Below are 23,582 nucleotides of genomic sequence, written 5' to 3' on the forward strand. Positions count from 1 at the left end.
CAAGGTACTCCAGAATATGGTTCAGTGGGCATGGATGATGGTTGGACTCGATCTTGAAGGTCTTTTCCAACCCAAATGATTCTATGATTCTATAATCGCTATAAAGGACAGGCAACTGATATTTTGGAAATAAAGCGAGCAAGAAGACTCATGAATAGAAGTCCAACTTAGATACAGAGCAAATACATCATTCTGGAAAAAATCTTGAAAGTGATTATAGTCTCATTAATACAACACAGCATTAATGCTCAAAAGTTAACTTTAGCTTACAATATAGAAAACAATTATTTACTAGCCTTATTTTTGAAGAGAGGTAACTTTATCTGAAATACTTATTAATTCTAGAAATCATGTTGAAAGATGCAAGTGCTTCCCAGTTGTTCCAAAAATCCTGAAAGCTAGTTCTTTGGTGGAAGTTGCTTTTTGTTTTAGTTTACTCATAGCCGTTGAAAATTTATTTTCAGTTAGGTTAGTTTTATTCTTTTGAGATCTGCTTTCTGCTATACTTGTTGATAAAAACATACTTGCACACCCAAAGAAAGATAATTTTTTTTTTCCAGTTACACCCTTTTAGCTATAAGCACAGAAGATGAACTTAGTTAAAACAGTATTTATCCCCAATAACAGTGATTCACTCCACATGGTTTAAAATTCACATTAAAAAACATTCCATGCATATACCTATTGTACCAGTTGAATAGGAGCCAGTTAAGTCCTTCCAGTTGATATTCCCTGAGCTGATTGCCATTTTTATATTCCCTGGACTGTTCTATCTTCTTCCAGGAGTTTGGAGGCGGTCGGTCCTTTGAGGGAAATATTAATACACGTGCAAGTTGGTACATGCTTTATTTTTCCAAACATTTTAACCTATTTCCTGAGTTTAACAATTCAGAATCAGAATGTAATTATTCAACCTTAAAACTGGGAAGGTGTCACGGTTAACATTACTTACTAATTACTAGCCTGCAGAAACCTGAAATTTGTAGATGTTTGTCTATATAAATTAACACTTTTTAAATTAATTAAAAACTATATTATAATAATATCAAGTAACTGATTTCCAAAACTAAGCATACAAATAGCTTGGCACTGGTAATTTGAAACAGTAATACATTCATATGACAAACTTCAAGAACATACGAAGTTTCACTTTGGAAGCTCTAAGAAAGTTGTCCTACAACCAGAGTCAACTGAGTATTTGGGTCTACCAAAATCCCCAAAGTCTAAGTAACTCTGGATGCTGATGCTATCCTCCTGAAGCAGTTTGGGCAATCTGCACTGAGTTACTGTCATCTTGTCCATTCCTTTCAGCACTTCCCCTTGTCACTGCTGATCAGTCGATCTCACAGTTACCCAATTCAGGAAGCCAACACCAGGAATAGAGAAAAAGTAGATCTGTGAGTGGTTTAGTTCCCCGAATCAATTCCTCCAAGGGATCAGACAAAAGACAATATCAGCGTATGCAGGATCATGATTCAAAGGACATGACAAAGCAGATAAGAGTATCAAGGTATACTGTCTTAATGTCCCTAGCAAGCTAAAGAAAAGCTGACAGGCTACGTATAAATATATATATATATATACACACACACACACACACACACTAGTTCCCAAGCCTGGAGACTCAACAGACTGGCCATTAGCTTAGTAGGCAACTTAGTAGAGAAATCATGAAGTTTTTTATATTAGGTAGGATTCCAGCAGAAAGCACTCTCTTCAGATAGCTTCTGCATCCCAAAATGAACAAACTCACACAATCAAGCAAAACATTTTTAGTAAGAGCTTTTCTGATCAGCTGTACTGCGTCGTCTCCCCCCCCCCCCTTTTCTCAGTATTTGTAAAAGCTTGCATTCACTCTAGACTCACGTGGCCTTATCTGGCAGCTCTGAATTTTAAATTTGAATTTCATATCTCTTTATTGCCAATGTCAGCATCACCTGACACCAGGTCTCTGAGCAGCAGTAGCTGTCCCTCCCCAGCCGCTGTGCCTTCCTCCCCTCACTCACAAGCAACCATCTGTCCACTCCCCCACACCAGAAGCAGCCATGCTCCTGCTCCCAGGGCTGCAAGTCAGCACATACTTTCTTGTAGTTGCTGGAGCCTGGAACAAAAACCACTTGTTGCTGATGCTAAGATGAGTGTCAGTTGTACAGTTGTGCTTTAATCACCATCTTCTCACAAAGCCAAATACCATAACAGAGGTATAAAAGCCCTTCTTCCCACATGCCAAAATGGCAGGATTTTAAATAAATACTAGAAAAATGAACTAAATACAATATGAAGATGCTAATCGTGACTACTGTCATTATCTGTAGATGGAAAAACCACTAAAATAAAATCCAAAGCCTACAAATTCAAACACTATGCATATTCAGTTATGTAAAACACGTAAGTTAGAACAAGTGTTGTACTACACCACACAGGACACATATCTTAGTCTGACAATGACATACAGGACTTTAAATAGAATGATTTTGTTTTCTCCTGCTCTATGAGACAGAAGATTGATAATTCAAAGATAAAACACATTTCCTTATTACACGTTTTTCTTCCTTTCAGCAAGCCCTTTATGACAAGAAGAAAAATAAAAGCAGGAAGTAATTACAGAATCCATTTGACAGATCTCGTTTGCCAATTTCCTTCGGTGTTGAAGCACAAGACTTAACTCTGTTCTCTATAAAAGGATGTTTATACTTTATTCTGCTTTCTCCTCATCTTAATGTTTAGATTCTGTGATAGCCAGTTTCAATGTGTTGCTCCTCGCTCAGAAGCTCAGAAAGTTATAGCACTTCATATTTTTTCCTAAACAACTTTTTTTTTTTATAAACAGAGTAACAAATTAGAAAAGAATATTTATCTATGCCTACCTGAAAATATTATCATTCCTAGGTAACAAGGCACACAGATCCTTTACACAGAATGTCAATAAGCCTTATGTTTTAACACAAAAATTTGGAGTTGGGAAAATCAAATGCAATTTGCCAAGACAGACAAGTAAATCAAGTATAATTTTACCAATCTCCTTGAGTCAGGCCTAGAAGCTTGCAATTGTTCAAATTCTTCTATTTTTGCTTGATCTACATCTTCTTTCAGCTCCCACGTACTGTCTTCATATGGCAACGAACACCACTTTACTAAATAGTAAATAACAGGCTGCAGAAGAAAATTCTGAATGTTACCAGCTTTTAATTTAGCATACAGACTGTTAATATGCCTTACTATTTGAGTGGCTAGCTTACATGACAGCTGGAAACAAAAGCACATTTCTGATACTTTTAAAAACGTTCGGTGCAGATTCTTGTTATCTACCTACTTATCCTTGGCTTCTCATACTCTGCCACTTGTTACAGAATTTTGGAGTACTTTTCAGTCCACTTACCCACAAGTAAATCTTAAGTCTTAGGAAAGATAAATTACTACATTTGTGATGTTTGTGGAAATGGGGGCTAGGGGGAGTGGGGGAAGCAGAACTAACTACAGAGGTGCTACCGAGAACATCTCCTCCACTCTCCAAATCACACTACCTAAGCCTAAAACAAAGAGCTTGAGAAAGTTCCTCGAACAGAGGTCTTCTCAACAAAATAGAAAGCTCTACAGGTCTGCTGGGTGACATACATAAAAATTTAGGAAAAGTCTCAAAAGATGGAACCAAAGCAGATTATTTAGACTCAGTAAATAAGTATTTAAAAACCAAATAAAAAGTCATCTTTCAAGAAGTTGGAGAAAAGTCTTATGGCAACACATTCTTTCTACAAGTATAATAATGACAAATCTGCTGCACACATTGAAAAGTAATTTTAACCCTCAACCCTGCTTTAGGAAGATCAATGCAGAAATCACTGCATAGAAATCTGCTCATTTTGCTATCCAGAAGAACAGAACAAGTATCATAGCTATTCCAGTAGCCTTTATAAACAACTTTATCAGTCTTTGCTCTCTGCTTGCCTCAGGCTCTTCCTGAATTTTGGCAATTTATTTGCTTGATTTGCTTTTCTGTTTTCTTTTTTTATTTTCTAATCTCTTGTTTTGTTCTGTAATAGCTTTCGAGAAGAGATACTTAAGTTAAAAAGAGTTTTGATAAATACAGAGGGTCAGGTCCACTGGTGGCTATCAAAACACCTCTCAATCACTGGCTGCCTGAAGCCTAGAGACAGTTACAAAGGAAGAGGCAACCATCACTGTCCTGTCTTCTCATGCTTTTTTCAGCAGTGACTCCTTGTCACTGTCAGAGACAGGACAGTACATGGGATCAGCCTTCTGTCGGCACTCACAAGGAATTATCAAACCTCACATTTATATCAGTAACTACCTAAGATTTGTCTACTATGACCTATTAATACTAATAAAAGCCACTGAACTCTGATTTCTATTTCAAAATACATGGCTAGCATAGGAAATGACAAAATTGTCATGTCTCATTAAAAATATTATTGAAGCTTAAAATCATTAACGTGTTGCTCTGAAATCTGCTAAAATTATGATTATCAAACACTACTTGGAGGTGTATCTTCTTGACTTGCTTTAAGATGTATTTACCTCACCAGTGTCCTTATCTTCACAAAGAGATACTTCTAATACCCGGTCTACTTCAACATAGTCAGGATTAAAAGGTTCTTCTTCCATCTGCAATGCAAGATTAATAAAATCAATAGAAAGGCAAAAAAAGCTGGTATATGCTAAGACCTGGTCTCATTGTACACCAAATGAATTTGGCAGTTGGAAACTATTGAGACTTTTGCACACACCTTGAAATCCACGCTCCCCCCCCCCTTTTTTTTTTTGCAACTGGCACTGAAGAGGGATCTGACATTAGAATAGAAAATACAGTTATTCAGGGATGAAGTGCTGTCTTGTGAAAGTCATATAGTAGAGAAACTAGCCATACTAACATAATCTTTCCCTCCTCACCACTTTTAAGTAGTTACCCAAACAATCCCAGTTTTAAACCATGCAAGTCAGGTTAGTTCAGTGACTCTAGAAGACTTGCTCTTAAAATTACTTTAAACAAACAACCCAGTGCTGCAACCAAAAACCCAACCCCGATGGCTAATTTTTACTTCTCAACATTCAGCTACTCTATTTAAAAGCTAACTACTAATCACAAATTTACAAGGAAAAAAAGCTTATTTAATTGTATATTTCATACTCACATCTGCAAAAAAGTGAGCTCTTTGTGCTTGCCTTAGTTTGAATCGTTTTATTTTCTGCTGTATTCTTTTATCCTTTAAAAGCTGTTGTTCTGTGGCCCACTCACAGTGGAGATAAGAGCTAAAAATTACGGAGATTAACATCAACATATTAGTGAACGCAAAATCTTACTATGTATTTTTTATATGCAGTTAAAATAATGTATTTTATAAACCAGAATTTCACTTGAAAATGAACATTTTATCATTTAAGACATAATTCACTGTAAAGAACAAAGATATATTCCTCCAAATGATCATCTTACAGCATCTTGTTAAGGCAGTATTTTTGGGCTACGATTCATAGAACTCTATGGATTCATAAATTTCTTTCATGTGTCCCAAGAAGAGAAGGAAGCATACTTGAAGTGAGCTTAAATAAGTTTAAAAACTGACACCTCTATCAGAAAGTACCCAGAGATATAAAGGACTTAATATATTGGATGTAGCTTTCTCATGTACTTCATGTGAACATCTCTTCACGGGTACTGCTGAGCTATATATCTGAGCCCATTAAAAGATCAGCAAGGAGCATCAGAGCCCATGGCAAAAAGGAACATCATCAGATTGGGCTGGGACAGAAGCAAGAAGTAATGGAGTCAAAGGAAGGAGGAAGCATAAGCACCAGTACCTACACCATCTAACTGCAGTCCAAGTGAGCCATTCTGAAGTTAGATTGGTTTGACAGAAGTACATTTAATTCTTCCTCACACCCCCTTTTTAATATATTTTATTTTTAAGCTTTCTAAAGATTTGCTAGAAATAAAGAGCTGATGCTGGGTATTACTCATTCTGAGATGAAAAGACAGACTTTACCCTTTCAAAAACAAGAGCTAAATAGTCTCCAGAAACATATGAATCCAGAGTCTCAAAAAAATTACATTTATTAGCAAGAATCTAATGAAATTACTTACATATGTAAAATTAAAAATGTGCTTGCATTTTTAACATCAAGAACTGAGTAGTGACAGGAAGACAGGTATGAAATTTAAAACACAAAAATATGGAAAAAGTTCTTCTTCTTAATTCTTTTTTTATTTCCTCCTTCTGACATAAAATCATTTCTATCGCTAAAAGTTTTGGGTTTTTTTTAAAACAGTAAGACTGACTCCTACATCAACCTCTCCTAAATGTATGACACTGTAAATCTAATCCAGGTTCACAAAACAGCTCTGATTTCAATTCATGAAATTAAAATCAGCCTCAGGCATGCAGCCCCTACTGAATTTAATAAATATATCTTCTCTAAAAATTCTGTTCTTTTGGCAATAATGGCTGTCAGCTTATTGGTCAGTGCTGGTTTCACAATACTGATAATTTTAAATTTAATACTAACAACATAATGCAGATTCTTAGCAATCGTAAAATTAAATTTGTGAAGAAAAGTATCAAAAGATGACAAAATCTGGTTATAAATAATCTTCAAACAATACCAGACTTTAGTACATGAATATGGTACTTGTCATTTCAGTCAACGCCTCCAATGAAACAACTTTTTAATACTTACTAGTTCTTGTATTTTACAAAAAACTCTTCTGTTTCTACTGTCATCCCAGCAGATATCTAAGAAAGGAAATTCAGGAGAAATGTAAAACAATAGACACAAACCCCTTTTTCAAACAAGCAACTTTATCCCATGACAATCACTTACTTCTTTCTTTATTACCCTGGAGGATAAGATTTTGTCTACAATTGCTGCATCTTCTTCACTTGGATTTTCCTATAAATGCAGGAAAACAATGACATGAATTGCAGTAAATGCCCTCTCTTCAAACTGATCAGGCTTAAAACCTTCAAACACAAGTGGCTTGTTATGAGACCAACAATAAAGGCAAATTTGACCTCTACCAGTAGCATTCTCTTTAACAGTCTGGGAGTAAAATTTAAAATCCAGAGGAAACACATGCAGAAGTACAGTAAGTCTGGCACTTCCAAAAGAGCATCAGATGCAATGCTCACCTGCCAAACACACTTATAGTGCAAGCAATGGTGATTCTGATGCTTTCCAGACACAGACTCACTATGAATGCCCTGTTGAGTTGATCTGATGCAGTGGACACACTCAGAATTCCATTACACAGATATGGAGAAATAAGAACTCTGGCAGACAGGTTAAAAGGAATATTAATAAAACAAAACCAGCATGTGTCAAACTCAGTTTAATAGGTTTACTCTGAACATAGGTAACAAACATGCTGTGGAATCGGGCAGACAAGGTCATGCCTGAGAATTCCAGCAGGGCTTAGGTGTGACACAGATACAGGATTACTCAGCCCTGCTAAGACTGAAGCTGTGGTTCCAGAGATAAAGAGCCAGTCTTTAAAGGTTGCTTCCAATAAAAAGTCACCTTCCCTCTTGTCTGATTTGTTCCCAATCATACTATCTTTCTCCTTCCATTACCACTTTGGCACTCCTTCAAACGTCTCATGAACACTTTTTTTCCTGTTTCTTTCCTGCCACTTCATTTACTTAGAAAGGCTCAACAGTTAAGTTTGAGTATCAGAAGTAGCAGAAGTTACAGTGAACTGTAAACCTGAAGGGGGGGGGAGGGGATGAGTATCTTTTTCAAAAATATTGGTAAGCAGAGATCCCCACAGGCTCAATTAGTTTTATACTTCTGAAAGTCATAATATTACCACATATCTTTTTCACATGCCTACACAGCATAACACATTGAGATACACTATCCTTAGTTTTATCCCTAACTTCAGTTCAGTCAACAAATGTTTATAATGGAAACGAAAAAATAGTAATAAGCTATTTCTTCCAGTTGTCAAGATCTTAGCAAGATGTCACATGAAATAAACTACGACTTAGTAATAATAATGTATTCCTTCCAAGTCATGAGCTTTATTCGCTGAACTACTTGAGACAAATGGAAAGTTCCCACTACAGACCAAGCCAATTTTTACGTACCACAAATAATTGTAAAGGCTGTTCAGCAGGTAAAGGGGCAGAATTCTTTTTGATTTTTACAGAAACTTTAGCTTCTTCTTCTGATTGTTTTCCTTCTCCTTCTTCAGCATATTTTTTCCTTTTAACTTGACGATTTGATCTTCTCTTCTGCATGCAGAAGAATAAAAATAGAGATTTTACCAAATACTTCCTCTAACATCAATTGAAAGTTTTGAGACACTCTAAGCAGTACTTTAGCTGTGTCTAAAACCAAAGGCCAACATTTCAGAGAAAACATCAAGCATGTGAATCACAGAGGGACAGAAGCAGCCATATACTATTTTCTATAAATCAATTTTTTTTTCTGTTTCATATAAACATTTGATACTTTTACCTTTAGAGTTCAAAAGCAAACATGGAACAGTATTTTCAGCCTATGAGAACAAAGCTGATATTTAACAGATCTCTCATCGTCATCATCATCATCAGTATTTCAACAGCAATTTCATAATGTAGTATAACAGCAGTATGTTACTGTGTGATTCAAGAATCTAAGTGAAAGACACAAAATATGCTGAAGTGTCTCTACTACACAACAGTTCTATACAAAAAATTATGATTTTCATCAGATCGTATTGGTCAGATTGCTGATGAAGTCTGATTTGATGGCTAATAAAGTTGTTGCTTTGTTAATGTTATTTGTTTTCTCCTCCACCTTAATCAAGCTTGTTTAACGGCAGTGTTTGTCTTGCTTTGCGGTTTATCTCTGTAATCTTCCACACTTGTTTCTGCAAGAGTCTGAGGACAAGTTCCATTTGGAGAAATAATGTTCAGTCTGAGGAAATAATTCCTTCTCACTCACTGTTTAAGTTTCAAATACTTAATTATTAGGAGATTGCATATCCTTTTCATCCCTCAGTACCAATATACGACAGACTGCATTATTCAATTTGTAAAATTAGTTTTTAAATCCATTGGATAAATAATGATAGCAGACTCGAAGTACACAGAAAAGCATATTTTTGTTTAGGAAAAGCCACTGCTGGTTGTAATACACTGTAGTAATCAGCTGGGAGAACAACAAGTTATGAATAGAACAAAAACCAAAATCCTGTGGTCATACTGGCTTCTGCAGAGCAGATATTAAGTAACAGTAAGATTGCAGCACAGGAACTTTCTTCCTGTTAAATTCAGCCCTTGGTCTTGCTGGTATCTGGTAAAAGACCTAGCTATATTTTAACAACTACATTATTTTTAGTAAAGTAGAGTAGTAACACTACATATACAATAAAAGTCAAAGAATGGGCATCACCATTCCTCTGGAGAAGCTGGGACAGTTCATATATGAAACTACTCAATCAGCTTTCCACAACAGTGCAGCCAGATTAGCTATTCTTCAATCAAAAGTGAGTGTGTGCAGGTGGGGTTTTAGCACAAAAAGAAACTTCAGATTTAAACAAAAACACTGAAGTGACATAAAATGTCACATTATAGTTAAATCAACAATAGTTTGCTGACACAAGTAGAATTTTTTTTCAAATGCCAGCTAATAGAAGCAATGCAAAATGATGTATGAACTAGGAAAAGAAGGATTAAGAACCAGGTTCCAGTTTTACTCATTAAGTACATGTTGAATTTTTCAAACCCTAAGGAGGCATTAACTAGCATTTTCAAGCCTTCTCACTATGTCTTTTCTTAAAGTATGAAGTGATTAACAAAACATCAACATACATATGCTGTCCAACATATTAATATATAACCTGAGTTGTTTGAAAAAACCTTTTTATTTCCCTGAGCTGAGAAGCATGGTCATAAACAAATGCTCTAAGGCACAAAATAAAGTAGTACCACACACTTTTCCAAGAAATTAATCAATGTATTTAAGGAAGACACTCGCTGTGAAACTAAGCATACAAAATGAATTGGGGAAAAAAAAAACCCAACCAAAAAATCCTAAACTTTTCCCCTTTCTTTCCCTCTTAGAAATAGAGAGCTATTTGCAATAGTAAAAGAAAATTATGAAAATGTTGGAAACTAAAGGAAGAATGAATTAATGAAGTAAAGCAACTTAAGTCTTTCCTGTTACGCTTCTCCCAAACTCCTCTGAAGATAGACGGGGCAGTGCTGTGAAATTCAGCAGTGTAATTATTTTCTATCCCACACCACCCCTTATTATCTCAACCCTCTGTTCCCTTCACACCATGCAATTTGATGATACTCCCTGTCTATCCACACTAGAATTGAAGATGACCCTTGTTGTACTAGGAATCAAAAATCCAAAAATCAAAAGCAATGAGAAAAAAGAAATTATCTTCAGTCTTTTTTATTATATTTGTTGGACTACACATTTATACCTATCTGATTACAGAACACTGTTAATAAGTTAAAGTGCTTTGGAACGACCAAACCTGCTTTCACCTCCTTCAGTGTACTAAACGGACTTTCTATATCAAGACAAATTCCCTGAGAATTAAATAATTTCATATTCCTTTCCAGGTAACCTTTACCTAAGACAAGTTATCTCTTAAGTTAAAAAAAAAACAAACCACAAAAACATTCTGGGAATGGCTTCTGATCCTTTTTTGTCCCCCAGCATTATCATCTGTCAAATACTAAAGGTCAACTCAGTATCTCATAATTGTTTTCTGACATTGTCATCAAATAATGCAATTAATTTTTACTCAACACCACTTTTGAATATTGATTTCATCTCTGTGGATGAAGTTGCCACGGGATAAAAACCTGTGCATTTCCAGCATATAACCTTACTTTTAATGGAGCTTACCCTAAAGCAAGAAAGTTAGAATTCTGTTACTAACATAGGCATAAATAGGATATAATCTCTTACAAGCAGTTCATACTTCTTTGTGCCTAAGTTTCGTAAACAAGTAGCTATGCTACTATTACACCAGGGCAATCTATGAAAAAATTGCAGAAGGAAGGGATATATTCCTAGAGGGAATGACTCCACAACTTCAACTCTTGATCTGGCACTTCCTTCAGAAATATTCCACAAGCAACTAGAGCCTATCGGCATATTGGCGAGTGCTCCCTTCAGATCCAACACTAAAAGAAACCAATCCTTCAGTTTCTACAGAAGCAGAGCTCAGAAAAGACAGTAAAGTTTGAAACAAGGCTTTTAAATGTTCTCAAAAAGCCAGTTTCACTGATAAACGTCCCTTCTATTAGGCAATCTGCATTCTCCCGACAAAGTCAGCCAAAGTAAGGATCAGGTCTAACTGCCAGCTCAATGGATGAGCACTTACAGTCTCAAATCTATGGACAGATACAAGGGCACTGATGTCCCATTACAGAAAGGGGACTCTAACCTGTAGGATTTTCTGACTTTCAACTGTGAAAAGTAGCTGATAGTGTAAGGTTCCACCTATGAAAGTGAAAGAGCAACTGTCACTGTGTCCAAAAAGTTTTTGGAGAAAGGGGAAAAAATACCTGTAGAAATAACAACATGTACAAATTTTAAAGGGAAAAATTCTGACTACTTACCTGTGAATCTTCATCTTTCAGTGGCCGCTGTGGAGTCTGCTTAGCATCAGACAATTCATCTGAAGATTCATTTTTTCTTTTCTGCTTCTTACCCAGTGTGATGATTAGCTTTCTGTTAAAAAAAAACCCCAGCATCTAAGTGAATGCCATATACTAGGCTACTTAACTTCAAGACTAAAAATAACACCACACCCACTAGCAATTCCCATATTCTTTTTAATATAAAACTCAGAAAGCACCACTGTCTGAAAAAATGAAAAATATGTCTCAAAACAAAAAGCTACAACTTTACAGTAGACAGTACTTTCTACTACTGTTGCCAAGTTTCTCTACAGGCAAGCAGTTACCTTACTATTACAAACTCCTCTGTATCATACATATTTTAAATCTCTGAGTAAGAGACATGCAAAATCCAACACTTTAACTGACAGTGGTAAACTATACAAGTCAGCATAAATACCATCTGAAGATGACAACAGTAAATGATTTACCATAAACAATTTATCATTGCAAAATATATACTCTCTTATTTTTATTCAAAAAAATTAGCTATGGACAACAATCTACATTCATTCAAAGCTGTCTGACATGCAAAACTTGTATGCTTAAATAAGTCATTCAATGGTAAAAAAGGGGGAATTGCATGAATCCTTTTTGCCCTTTAAAAAAAAAATGTAAAAAAAAACAAACCTGTATTCAAAACCCAGTAGTTTTATCTGTAAGGAATCTCAGAACCTCTCTGAATATGTTAAGAACCAACATTGTGCTGAATATGTTAGTTAAACTCTAATGAAAAAGCACCAATTATTTCTTTGTTCAGATTTAAATGTTACACTGTAAATTATGATACCAATTCATCTGATTTGTTTTTAACTAAAAAGCGTCATAATATTTATTTTTTCATATTTGAAATGTGCCAAATACTCCTCTTAAAATATGTTTTCAGTGGCATAATTGCAGAGTGATGACAAACTACCCAATAAAATCACAGATCAAGAGCTGTCCTAAAATATACATTTTATATCGTATCTAATAATCAGATCTGTGTAACAGAAAATGAAGTAACTTTTCCAGCATACAAGCCTCTTCTGCCATTTTATGGAACAAATGAAAGCCAAGACTTTAGTCTTTATACAGACTAAACAAGTTATTTCACACCAAAGTGACATCAAATATATTGGCCACCTGAAAAACCACTGATGTGAAGGTAGTGATTCAAACACTTGTATCTCATTTGCTTCTCTTTGCAAGTGTACAAATAAGAGAACTATCACATATTTATTACACCCAAACTAACAGTCCACAGAAAAAATGAAAATCTTAAATTACCAAAACATTATGAATAGTTGAAGCAACATGACCTACAAAAGATTACAGGCATATTTTAAGAAGCAATGAACATTTTAATTGGTTTTCCATATTTAATCACTAGGTATGTTCAGTGGAAAGGTTAAAAAAAACAAAAGCATTTTCCACTCCCATATTTTTTACTTCTAGTATGAACTAAATGGCACTGACGAATGAATGCTGAAATTAAGCTGCAGTAAGCATAATCAAGTATCTGCTTGTTCACAGAGCTGCTTGTTCAACAGTAAATTCTGGTCCTCAAGTCCTTGCTTTTCATTAGGTGTTCTCAGTTTAATTATTACTTAGAAAACATGTTTCATAATTGCAGGAAATAATTTCATCAACTAACACACTGATTTTCCTACTGTCTTCAAGAATAGTTCGGGGGTTTCTTTCCCCTCACTTTTCCATCTTTGATTAGGATTCTTTTTCTGTATTTGTCCAGTACAACTCTTTCTGGTGACAGACTTGGATAAACCACTTTTTCCATTTTTATCTCACTTTGTTTCATACAATTTATGTGCTACATTAGCACTTGTCAGCTAATATGTCAAGTTACCCAATATATTCCAATGTGATGCAAACAAGGGACACTCTGATTGAACTTCTGAGCTTGTTCTTAAATGAAATTGTGGATGCTAAAATTTAACATGGGTTTAAAAGGAAATCTGATCAACTTATGAGTGAGAATTTCTTGGAAGACCAATAAATTAATGAAACAGTACGTATCCCACGAAGTTCCTGGTTTGCATCTTTGGAGTTTGGGAAAATATTAAGAAGTCTCATGTATGTTTTCATTGCTCTTAAATTCTTCCCATTGCATCTGCTTCTGGTCATTGCCAGAGAGAGGATACTAGGCTAGATGAAACTCTGGTCTCAACTGGGTAGGCACTCTTCTAAACTTTAACTGTACGTCATTAAGTGCAACAAGCTGTGCTGATCTGTACCTGTCCCTTGTTTATCTTTTCATTGAAATAACTGGACATAGTGCATATTCAATTCAGTGAACTCACATGATGTAATTTGTAAATTATTATTTTTTTGACCAATAAATAAGATCCAAAGTCTTCTCTTTGATTTGGAGCAAAAGCATTAAAGGCCTGATGCATATATGGCACGTAGAAATGACTGTGATTGTAAAAAAAAAAAAAATTTTGATTTTTTTAAATGAACAACGAGACTACTAACAACAAAGAAAAATGATAACTAAATGTTCTTTCATCAAATAAGTGTTGACAGGTAAGTCAAGTTGGAAGGGGTCTCTGGAGGACATATGGTCCCTACTCAAAGCCAACTTCAGAGCTCTTTTATTTCACTCAGTCCAGTCCAGTTCAGTTCTGCTTACCTCCAAGGCTGACATCTCTCTGGGCAACCTATTCCAAATTTTGATCTTCTTTTGTGAAAACGTAGATTAAAATGCTTCATAAATGCATGTTGCTACATTAAGCATTTGTATGCATGCAAACACATAGTTCATCCTCATTTCATGCACTACTGCCTAATATTTTAGGCTTGAGTTCCTTTTGGATTCAAGAAGCACGATACTAAGAAAGGCCATGACTATTTTGCTATGGGTTGTAGCGGTATCCATTGAATAGCAGGGAATTTTAAGGACCTTCTGGTTTAGAACATGGCTTGTTTTGTGATTAGACTGCTCTAGCTACATCTTTCCTTCCACAGTTTCCTCTCCTCTGTAATTGTAATCCCCCCTTGTGTTCACCTCTTGCTCTGCCTCTGCAGTCTCACACAATGTTGTGTTTCTCCTTCAGCTTTTGTGTCTTATCTTGATCTTGTACTCCCTACCCCCAGTGCTTTTCTTCACAAGCATCTCCCTGGAATTTTCTCAACATCTTCTCTCCATGTTGCACATCAGAATGTTTCCTCCTCTATACGGATACAGTGCCAATGCAAGGAATAAATGCACAGCTTCACTGCTTTCTGATCCAGTGCCCAGAAGCACAATGCTCCTTGCTATCAAATGTTGCTGAACGACAGTATGGTGCTAAAGTCACGCATTTCCATTCGTAAAAATGCAATCTGCTCCTATTTTGGCCAAAAACTTCTAAAGAATCTGCTATGTGAAAATAATGATTTTCCGAAGCTTGTAAACTGGATCAATTCTGTGAAAATTTTTCATTGAGAGCACAAATTCTCTTGCCAGTTTATAAAATTTCTGCATGAAAGCATAAAGATCCTTGGCTAAAATCCCTTTCCCCACCCAGATACAAACTGTTCTGAACAGAAACTATCTATTCCATTTCTCTGAAAATGAAACAGCACACTGTAGACACAGAATAAATAATATCAGCAGACTCCATTCCCATTTCATTTCCCCTTGCTTTTTTAAATTTGAAGTGTATCTTATTACATAACACCTATAAATACTTTAAGACATGTATTTCCTTCTTAACTACAAACTAAAGATGTTGAAAAACTTAAACCAATGGAAAAGTTTAAATAAAAAGAAGCCATCTCACGAGTCATTATTACTTCTGATCCTTAGCACAAGACTCCTAACATGGTTTAGATCCACAAAACTAAAAGACAAAGTATCAGCAGGACCACCAGGAATCCCTATTTGAGGAGCATTGCACCCTTATTCTTATAAATTAAGAACCAGTAAGAATCTGCTCCATTCCGCTTCTGTTTGATAGCAGAGAATGTGATGGAAGAGTTGTCAGCACTTCGAACAGCTTTAAAATTATAAAGAACAGTTTTCAAAGCCTTCCAAATAGTGAACATGAGAAACTATTAAAGAGGAAAGAAAACAGCAAATACGCATTATGAATGTAAGAAATAGTAAGTATTGCTGGCCTTCAATACATGCCTTTAATACATCACTTTACTTCAATTTTCCCAAAACAGAGAAGCACTGAGTAACTAATAATTAGTGTCCAAAGCCACCCCCCAAAATATTTTAATTTGTAGTCAAAGTACTTTGTTGTATTACTAGCAATAAAATTCCTATGTTATCAACAGTATTAGTATTTATCAATACAAACTTAGCTAAAAATCTTATCTATTAGCAAAATACAAAGCAGATACTTCCCTGACAAGATGCGTATCCTCTTAGAATGAGGGTTAAATTGGTGATAAAAAAACAGTTGCTCTTACCCTTTTAGCATGTTTAATATATAATACTAACACACTAATATAAGCCATTGTCTCCCTCTCCAGTTATATTTCAAATTAATAACTTTTGGATTGTGCACAGATTTTTAAAAGACTCCTATAGTATTGGAACCAACAGCTATTTCAAGCTCATACAACATTGGAATAATAATGCAAGAGAACAAACAAATGTTTAGTTATTTATTTGATAAGACCACACTATTTTGCATTCATGTATTTTGCATTCAAAACTTAAGATTATGTCACTTAGACCCAACTTATGCATCAAAATAAGAATCTGGGAGCAGAGAAAACTTCACCAAGGAGCCACAGCTCAGTGCATCTCAGAACAATGATCAAATTTGGAATTTGTGTGCCATTTCTAATGATGACAGAAGTAGTTTATGATCTAACAGACAGAATGGAACAAAAAGATTCAGTGAGCATCTCTTCCCTTTGAGAAAAGATCTACTAGCTAACATTTGCCTGACTTAAAACACAAAAGACAACTCACAATGTCTGCCTTCTAGGAAATTCATTTCAGGTTCTATGCATTTAAACTTAAATGATACAGGATCAGTGTAACAAGTGAATGGCTTCCTCTCCAACCCCCTCCCCATGTCTCCTGTTGCTGAGTTAACAAAGGTTTCAAACCATCTTAACAGTATCATATCAACAAGCAATCATATAAAAATTTTCTGTCAGGGTCTTGAGTCCTAAAAATGCTCTGTCTTGTAAACAGTAGATGTGAAACCTACTTCAAGGCAACAAGGACATTTACTCATTTGAGTCGTGAACAGGATCATATAGGACTTGTTAGATTCATTATGACATAATTTAAGGGTTAATAAAAAAAACCAATCCACCATTGTTCTTTTAGCATATGAAACAATATAGCCATTTCTGATAACAGGAAACAGTTTTGAACTTAAGGACTACCACCCTGAATAGAACTTCTGTAAATAGAATTCTTCGGATTTGGAGATTTATTTATTGAAACTATACAGTGATAAAAAAAATAAATTCCTAAATGTAGTCTACTGATATTGTCCTTTACACCACCAATGCAGATCTGCTGCTTTTCATCAGGGTCATAATATTTAATTTTATGTTTGAGTAGGTAGGAATACACTGACAGCTATAAAACCTGAATGTCAATCTAATTTTTTTGAACAACAGAATGTTCACAAATTCATAATTCCTCTACCCTTCATGTGAAGTGGTAAGTAGTAGACTTTTTAGTTTAAATATGCATCACTTGAAATAGAAGTAGAATTGTAATGAGTTAGAAAAAGCTTATAAGTGGAAACAAGTTCTATGCAAAAATACTAAGGGTTTAAATAGATTCCTAAACATCAATGCACCTTGGTAAATAGACAGGATATGAAAAGGGGTTCTACAGTCCTCAGAAAAATTGTAAAATAAGTTAATTTTAAAGAATTAACTTGATCAATAATCAGTGCATAAAGCAAACTGGTTACTTAATTTGGTAACACTAAATATATTATACATGCCGCCTTCTACTTCCAATAATTTCTTACAATGTTCTTGGTAATAAAAGAATTCAGTTATTTATCTTCACCAATGCTTGTGGCATAGAAACTTTACTAATTACTGAATCCAGTTCTAAACATTTGACTGAAATTAACAGGCGTTATTTCTTTGACTTCAACAGGTCAGAGGATCAAAAACCTTAATCCCCACCTTTAGAAAGGAACTGCAGCCTCCCTAGAAAGTAACTGCTAGTAATTTATAACTATCAATGATAAATTGGAGAGAATCATGCTATATTTTTTTTCTGTACATGTAAATCGCAGAGGAATCACTAAGGAAAATGTAAACAGTTAACATGAAGCCCTCAAACACATACCAATTATGTTTAACTAGCAAGGAAGAGAAAAAAAAAAAAAAGAAAAAAGACGGCTTAAAAATCATCCTGTCCCCTAAATCTCCTAAATTAAGACCCAGTAGTTAAAACTCATCTTGATTCTAGATGAAGGCTATTCATTTCAGTAAAAGCTGTATTGTGTTACATTCAAAAGCATGTCTGGGTTTTGTTGGGGGTTTTTTTGTTTGTTTGTTTGGGGTTTTTTTTGTTTTTTGAAATTGATGGCTACCAGGCAATTTTATCAAGGTCTGCTCTACAACTTGTGTTCCAGCTCCAGCTCTACCAGATCAGCAACGCAGAGTATATAATTTTCACAGATGGACAATTGTGTAACTCTGCAAATCCTCCTCAAGAGCAGTACAGGACATGCTACACAGGATATACTACACAGACAGGACCCCTGTAAGATTTCAGTAAAGTTTATGATCACAACCTAAATAAGAGTTTGCTGTTTGAGTGATGGACTATAGAAGGTACAATTACGCTTATATTGGATAGGCTATGTTTGATGCTAGCAGAGATGTGGAAAATAAAATTAAAGCCATTCTCCAAACACTTCTCAAAAAATAAAAAAATCAATATATTTGTTAGTAGTTTTTGCTCTTTCACCTCTATACTGGCCTGCAAATCAAACAGGAGTCACCTGAAACATGCATCTGACTTTGGATCCTCTCCAACACATATAACTCCACACCACCTCCAGGACTGGTCTGGCTCTCAAAATCCAAACTCAATCAACATATTTAACAGTTACTGCAGTTTAAATGTGTCTGCTATAGAAAACACTGAGTGGAAAGAAAGATACTCATCTCGGATGGACATATAGTCAAACTCCTTCTAAAAAGGAAAGACAGACGCACCCAAACAAATTCTCTGCTACTGTTAAAAATATATACTTAGCTTATTCTTTTTTACTGTGGACCTTTATTGGCTGTGAGGTTTCACTCATGATTTCATTGCTTGTAGCAGAACTACAGTTGATAATACTCTGTAACAGTTGGAAATTGTTTATCTTTTTAATCATGAGGGACTTTTTACTGTCTTTGGGTTTTCTTTCCTGCTTAAATGCAAGCAAACTATTTTTTTTAAGTTTTTCTCCTTATTGAGTAAAAAAGAAAAAAAAATAGTAACTCTTCTTTTCCTTCCAATTTTAAACAGATCTCAAAAATCCTTATTTCCAAGAGAAAGCCAGAAGTTTTCATAGAATTGAGGTCCTCCCTTCCCCTTCTTGCCCAATAAATCCCTTGTCTTCTAAAGGTATTATTTTAGCATGGTAAAATTTTCTCCCAAGATTCAGTCAGAGTTTGTTTTATTTTAAGATAAATGAGAAAACCAATGTAGCAACTGACACATTTCAAACCCCAATCCTACTTTGATGTAAGAATGATTTCCAGGATGTGCTTAGATTTGTTAAGAAGTATTTTCTTAAGAATGTAAGATAGGAATAAACCTTTAGAAGAGTTGTTTAGCCTTCTAAAACCCTTATTAGGTATTGGATTTAATTTTGTTCTTCTCTGAATAAAACAAATTCTATTAATCACACAATTTTTTTAACCACCTTTGAAAAAGACTAGTATAGCCATTCTACAGTAAATATTCTTCTTATGTAAGATCCATAGCTACATTTGCATAGAAGACAGAGTCTGGTAAGATTACTTTGTAAAAAAAATCTTCTTGCAATTACTGCTCTTCAAAACCACTGTATTATATTCTTTGCTAACAGTTAATATTTTATGTATTTATATAAATAATATGAAGTAGTGGTAACACAACGTAACACATGAGGCTGGATTAAAAAAAAATGAAGTATGTACATGCCTCAAAGCATTTCATTTACTGCTGTCCACCAAAATACATAGAAATTCTGTAAAATGTGTAATATGTGGCTCTAGAATACTTCACTACTCTTTAGCAGGATGTGACTGCTAAATCTTTAGGTATGTGTCTCACGTAGTTAAAGCAATACCTGGCAGCATCATTAAGTTAACAGAGTGCTACTGGGCCATTAGCTGATTGAACTAGTAAATAAAGGGGAGGTAAACCTTCACAGCTCAATACAAAATTATGAAAAGTTGACCACACTTAATTAAATGGGAGTCTCTCTACCAGCTTCAGTGTACTTTGGGTCAAGCACAAATATCATGGTTAAAACCATAGTCTGAGAAATGTCCGTTTCTCAACTGATGCTGTCTCATGAAACCTTTAAAACTGATCCTAACTAATGTGCACAGCTAAGCGTTTCATGAAGACAGAAATCTGAATGCAGAGGTATAAATCAAAGGTAACAGTTTATTTCACTTTTCTGATTAAAAACAGTAAAAATATTATGGGAACTATGTAGTATATCATAAGGATGATATTTTGGCAGGTTTTGTAATTATCTGAAAGAACAAATAAAAAGCACACTAAAGGGAATTCACATAAAGCTTCAGGAAACTGACACTAGTTAAACAACAGTGTGTAAGTTTTCTCATTAGACAAACCCACAAAATGTCTGTTATAGAACATTAGTAAATTCAGAAACATGAAATTGAAATCAGCTTTGGAAGTACACATCCAAAATCCCACTATAAACAAGATGGAGAAAAGAAGAAAAGGAAGCACTGTACAGTGCACTACGGAATATTATGAGCAGTATTCACATGCCAACCCATAACCAGAAGAGAAAGAAATTAAAGACCATGAAAGTTCACGTTAAGAATCAAGTTGAGTTTAGAGCAGTAACCTTTATACTATAGGATAGCTTCTCAAGGAAGAGGTTTACTCTGAACATGTAAGAAAAGCACTGATCTCTAGGAAAAAAAAAAAAAAGAAAATGCAAACAAATGGGCTGATTAAAAGAACATTCACTTCTGCTCCATATAAATGAGAATATACATATGTATATGAGACATTTTAATTTGGAGAGATATGCCAGTTAATATTTCTGTTACCGCAAAAAGAGCATGGATTTAAAAAATAAAAGTCAGACTGTAGCTAAGTCCCGACTGACATACTTACCATTGGAAATTACACACTTTCCTTTAAAAATATACAGAACTAGGTTAGCTCTAGAGTCAGAAGACGTGCCACCTACTGAATCCCTTAGAGAGTTCTAACATCTAATGCCTTTTGAAAACTCCTTACCCCAAGGTATCCACCCAGCTTGACCCAGCTGAGTCTGCAAAATTTTTAAGAGGGCAGACTGAATTGGTATGACTGAAGACTACAAAGTGCTTAGAATACAAATTTTCCAAACATGCACTTCACTTTTGATACATACTGTATCTGTAAGAATATTCACTTGCTAACAAGTTCATTAAGCTTCCAGTTTCTCTCTATACAGTTTATCATGCACACTGTATTAAAGATACATGCCAAAATTGATAAAGACAGCATTTATAGTATCAGATAAACTTAATTTGGAGTTGGAACTGATTACAACACTAGATGAAAGATATTTTGGTCTTGTCTAAGCTTCAAAGTAAATACAGAATATTTTAGGATATGAATTTAAGATAATTCCTTTCAAAAGGACAGTTGTGAAATGATTTTATCTAAAGAGAAAACAGAGCATTCTTTTTCCTGAATGAGAGAGTCCACACATGGACTTAATCGGGAAGAATTTCGTGTAGGCAATGGAGGAAAACATTTTATTATCAGTAAGCAGTATTTGTTTTAATCAAGGATTTACAGTCCGAGAAGAAGTAAGATGGCATTTTAATCTACTTACCCAATTTTTGCTTTCTCTTTAATTTTGGATGAGGAACCAGTTTTCGGTTTTTTGCTCTCCTTGTCCTTTGGTTTGGATTTAACTTTTCTACCTTTCTTTTCCTCTTTTCCTTCAGCTGAAACACTGGGGAAGTTTTCAGGACTCATTACTCGTGGAATGTTTCTCTCTCCTCTCTCTTTTGCTTTTGCAATCGCTTCAGATATTATGCGATTTGCCTTCTCTTGTTTACTTTCCGAGTCTGCTTTTTTCTTCTGCTTCTTCTCAGACATTGCCCTCACCTGGGTATTCTGCAACTTAGTATATGATCCTGAACCATCAGTCTTCTTCGAGGAAGGAGGCTGTAGCAAGAAACAAAAAGTAAATAAAATCACCTTATTTTAAGAATATAAACGTTTCAGGAAAGAAGAAGTGCAAATGTTTTTATCTGGAGATGCATTTAAAAAAAACATTAAGCTGTCAGGGGCTCATACAGACAAAAAAAAAAAAAAGAAGGAATTCTGTTTATACCACAGAATGGCGTGGGTTTCAGAACAACTACATCAATTGTGGGTTTTAAACAACCAATCCACATACTGCAAATCAGTAAAAAATTGTCTTGCTAAAATTCTCTCAGCCTTCTTTCCACCTCTGTAGTTAGAGACACCAATCCTTAACCTTTCCAGCATTTCCATGCATTTGACACACACCTCCAACGAATGTTCTTCTCATAAAATCTGAAAAAGCACAGAACTCCCGAAAGTAACAGCATCAGTATTTTGCCTTTGGTAAGATACCAGGACCACAGTTACCTTAAAGCAGACGAAAGATCTACAAGGCTAACTCCGTGCTAAACAGAACAGATGCTCGAACAAAATCAAGATTAAAAAACAAACAAAGGATAAACCCAAGACTAAAATTAAACAGCTTTATATTCATAAAAAGATCAGACAGCAGTATTTATCGAGATCAACAGAAGGTCAGTGCCTGAGTTAGAAAACGTAACTTGCTTTTATTTTCAGGTTTTTAATCACCATTTCATCGACGCAGAACTGTTTACGCTACGAATGCAATATTCCGGTTATCAGCCTCTCCTTAAACAGGCTAGAAGACATGTTGTTGCTTTCCTCCCCTCCCCCCTTCCCCTTTGAGGAATGGAAAGAATTTCCTATTCAAACAGACAAAAAACCCAGCAGATAACAGTTACGTTACGTTCTCACCCGTAAATGCGCCTCTGCCTACAGCATGAAGAAAAGCCACCAGGAATTTCCGAACACATTTTCTGGCCAAATCCAGTGCACTTCACTGGATACGTTTTCAATACGTGCCTCAGCCGAGGCTGAACAGCAGCGCTGCAGCACCGGGAAGGAGGCAGGGTTGGGGATCGCTCTCCAAAATGCCACCTTAAGGCCTACAGGCTATAACAAATAGCCAAGACCCGAGAAAACAGCAACAAGCTCAAGATGGCGATGCAGCACGGCTCCCGCAGCAGCAGCCAGTAATAAGGAAGGTTATTCAATCCCATTAGCCTTTTAGCCCAAAGAACCCCTCCTCCTCCCACTCATTCAGGCTTTCACTTACCCTTCCTCTTGGCCTCTTCACTGAAGACATTTTTGGCGTCAGACAAAGGCTTGCCCTCCGCTTTTTCAGCACCCCAGGCAGTGCTCAAGAGAAAAGCATTGAAAGAAGATTGCTAAATGGCCTATTTAGCGAGCCGCAGCCAAGATATGCACAACCCTCCACAAACACGCGTTGTGATTTATCACCATATTCCCCCCTCGGCAAGTACCCATCCGCTGGTCCTGGGGCTCAGGTACGGCGAGGGCTGCCTGCCTCCCCTCCAGAGCGGGCTTTCGGCAACAGCTGGAAGCAGCCAGCCAGATTCCAACAAAGCACAGAAAGAAACGAATGCACAAAGCATCAAAATGCATCAGCATGAATATTAGAGATGTCGTTAAAAATA

The 23,582-nt window shown here is 35.6% G+C and overlaps 1 protein-coding gene across 3 annotated transcripts in view; it reads right to left on the bottom strand.

The window, feature by feature from the left end:
- CHD9 (chromodomain helicase DNA binding protein 9) overlaps positions 1-23,582 on the bottom strand; it is a 92,188-nt gene that overhangs the window by 34,754 nt on the left and 33,852 nt on the right. For all 3 annotated transcript variants that reach the window (XR_775480.1, XM_010584991.1, XM_010584979.1), the window contains 9 exons: positions 21,644-21,981; positions 11,586-11,697; positions 8,103-8,249; positions 6,838-6,906; positions 6,694-6,749; positions 5,151-5,268; positions 4,537-4,623; positions 3,016-3,153; positions 682-803 (listed from right to left, as the gene is read on the bottom strand). Coding sequence is in view for 2 of the 3 variants with exons in the window: in XM_010584991.1 (XP_010583293.1) it covers positions 682-803; positions 3,016-3,153; positions 4,537-4,623; positions 5,151-5,268; positions 6,694-6,749; positions 6,838-6,906; positions 8,103-8,249; positions 11,586-11,697; positions 21,644-21,981 (1,187 nt within the window). In the remaining variant the exon portion in view is untranslated. The remainder of the gene's footprint in view (positions 1-681; positions 804-3,015; positions 3,154-4,536; positions 4,624-5,150; positions 5,269-6,693; positions 6,750-6,837; positions 6,907-8,102; positions 8,250-11,585; positions 11,698-21,643; positions 21,982-23,582) is intronic.

The sequence above is a fragment of the Haliaeetus leucocephalus genome, unplaced genomic scaffold, assembly GCF_000737465.1.
Source record: "Haliaeetus leucocephalus isolate CR32 unplaced genomic scaffold, Haliaeetus_leucocephalus-4.0 Scaffold92, whole genome shotgun sequence".
Taxonomy (NCBI): Eukaryota; Metazoa; Chordata; class Aves; order Accipitriformes; family Accipitridae; genus Haliaeetus; species Haliaeetus leucocephalus.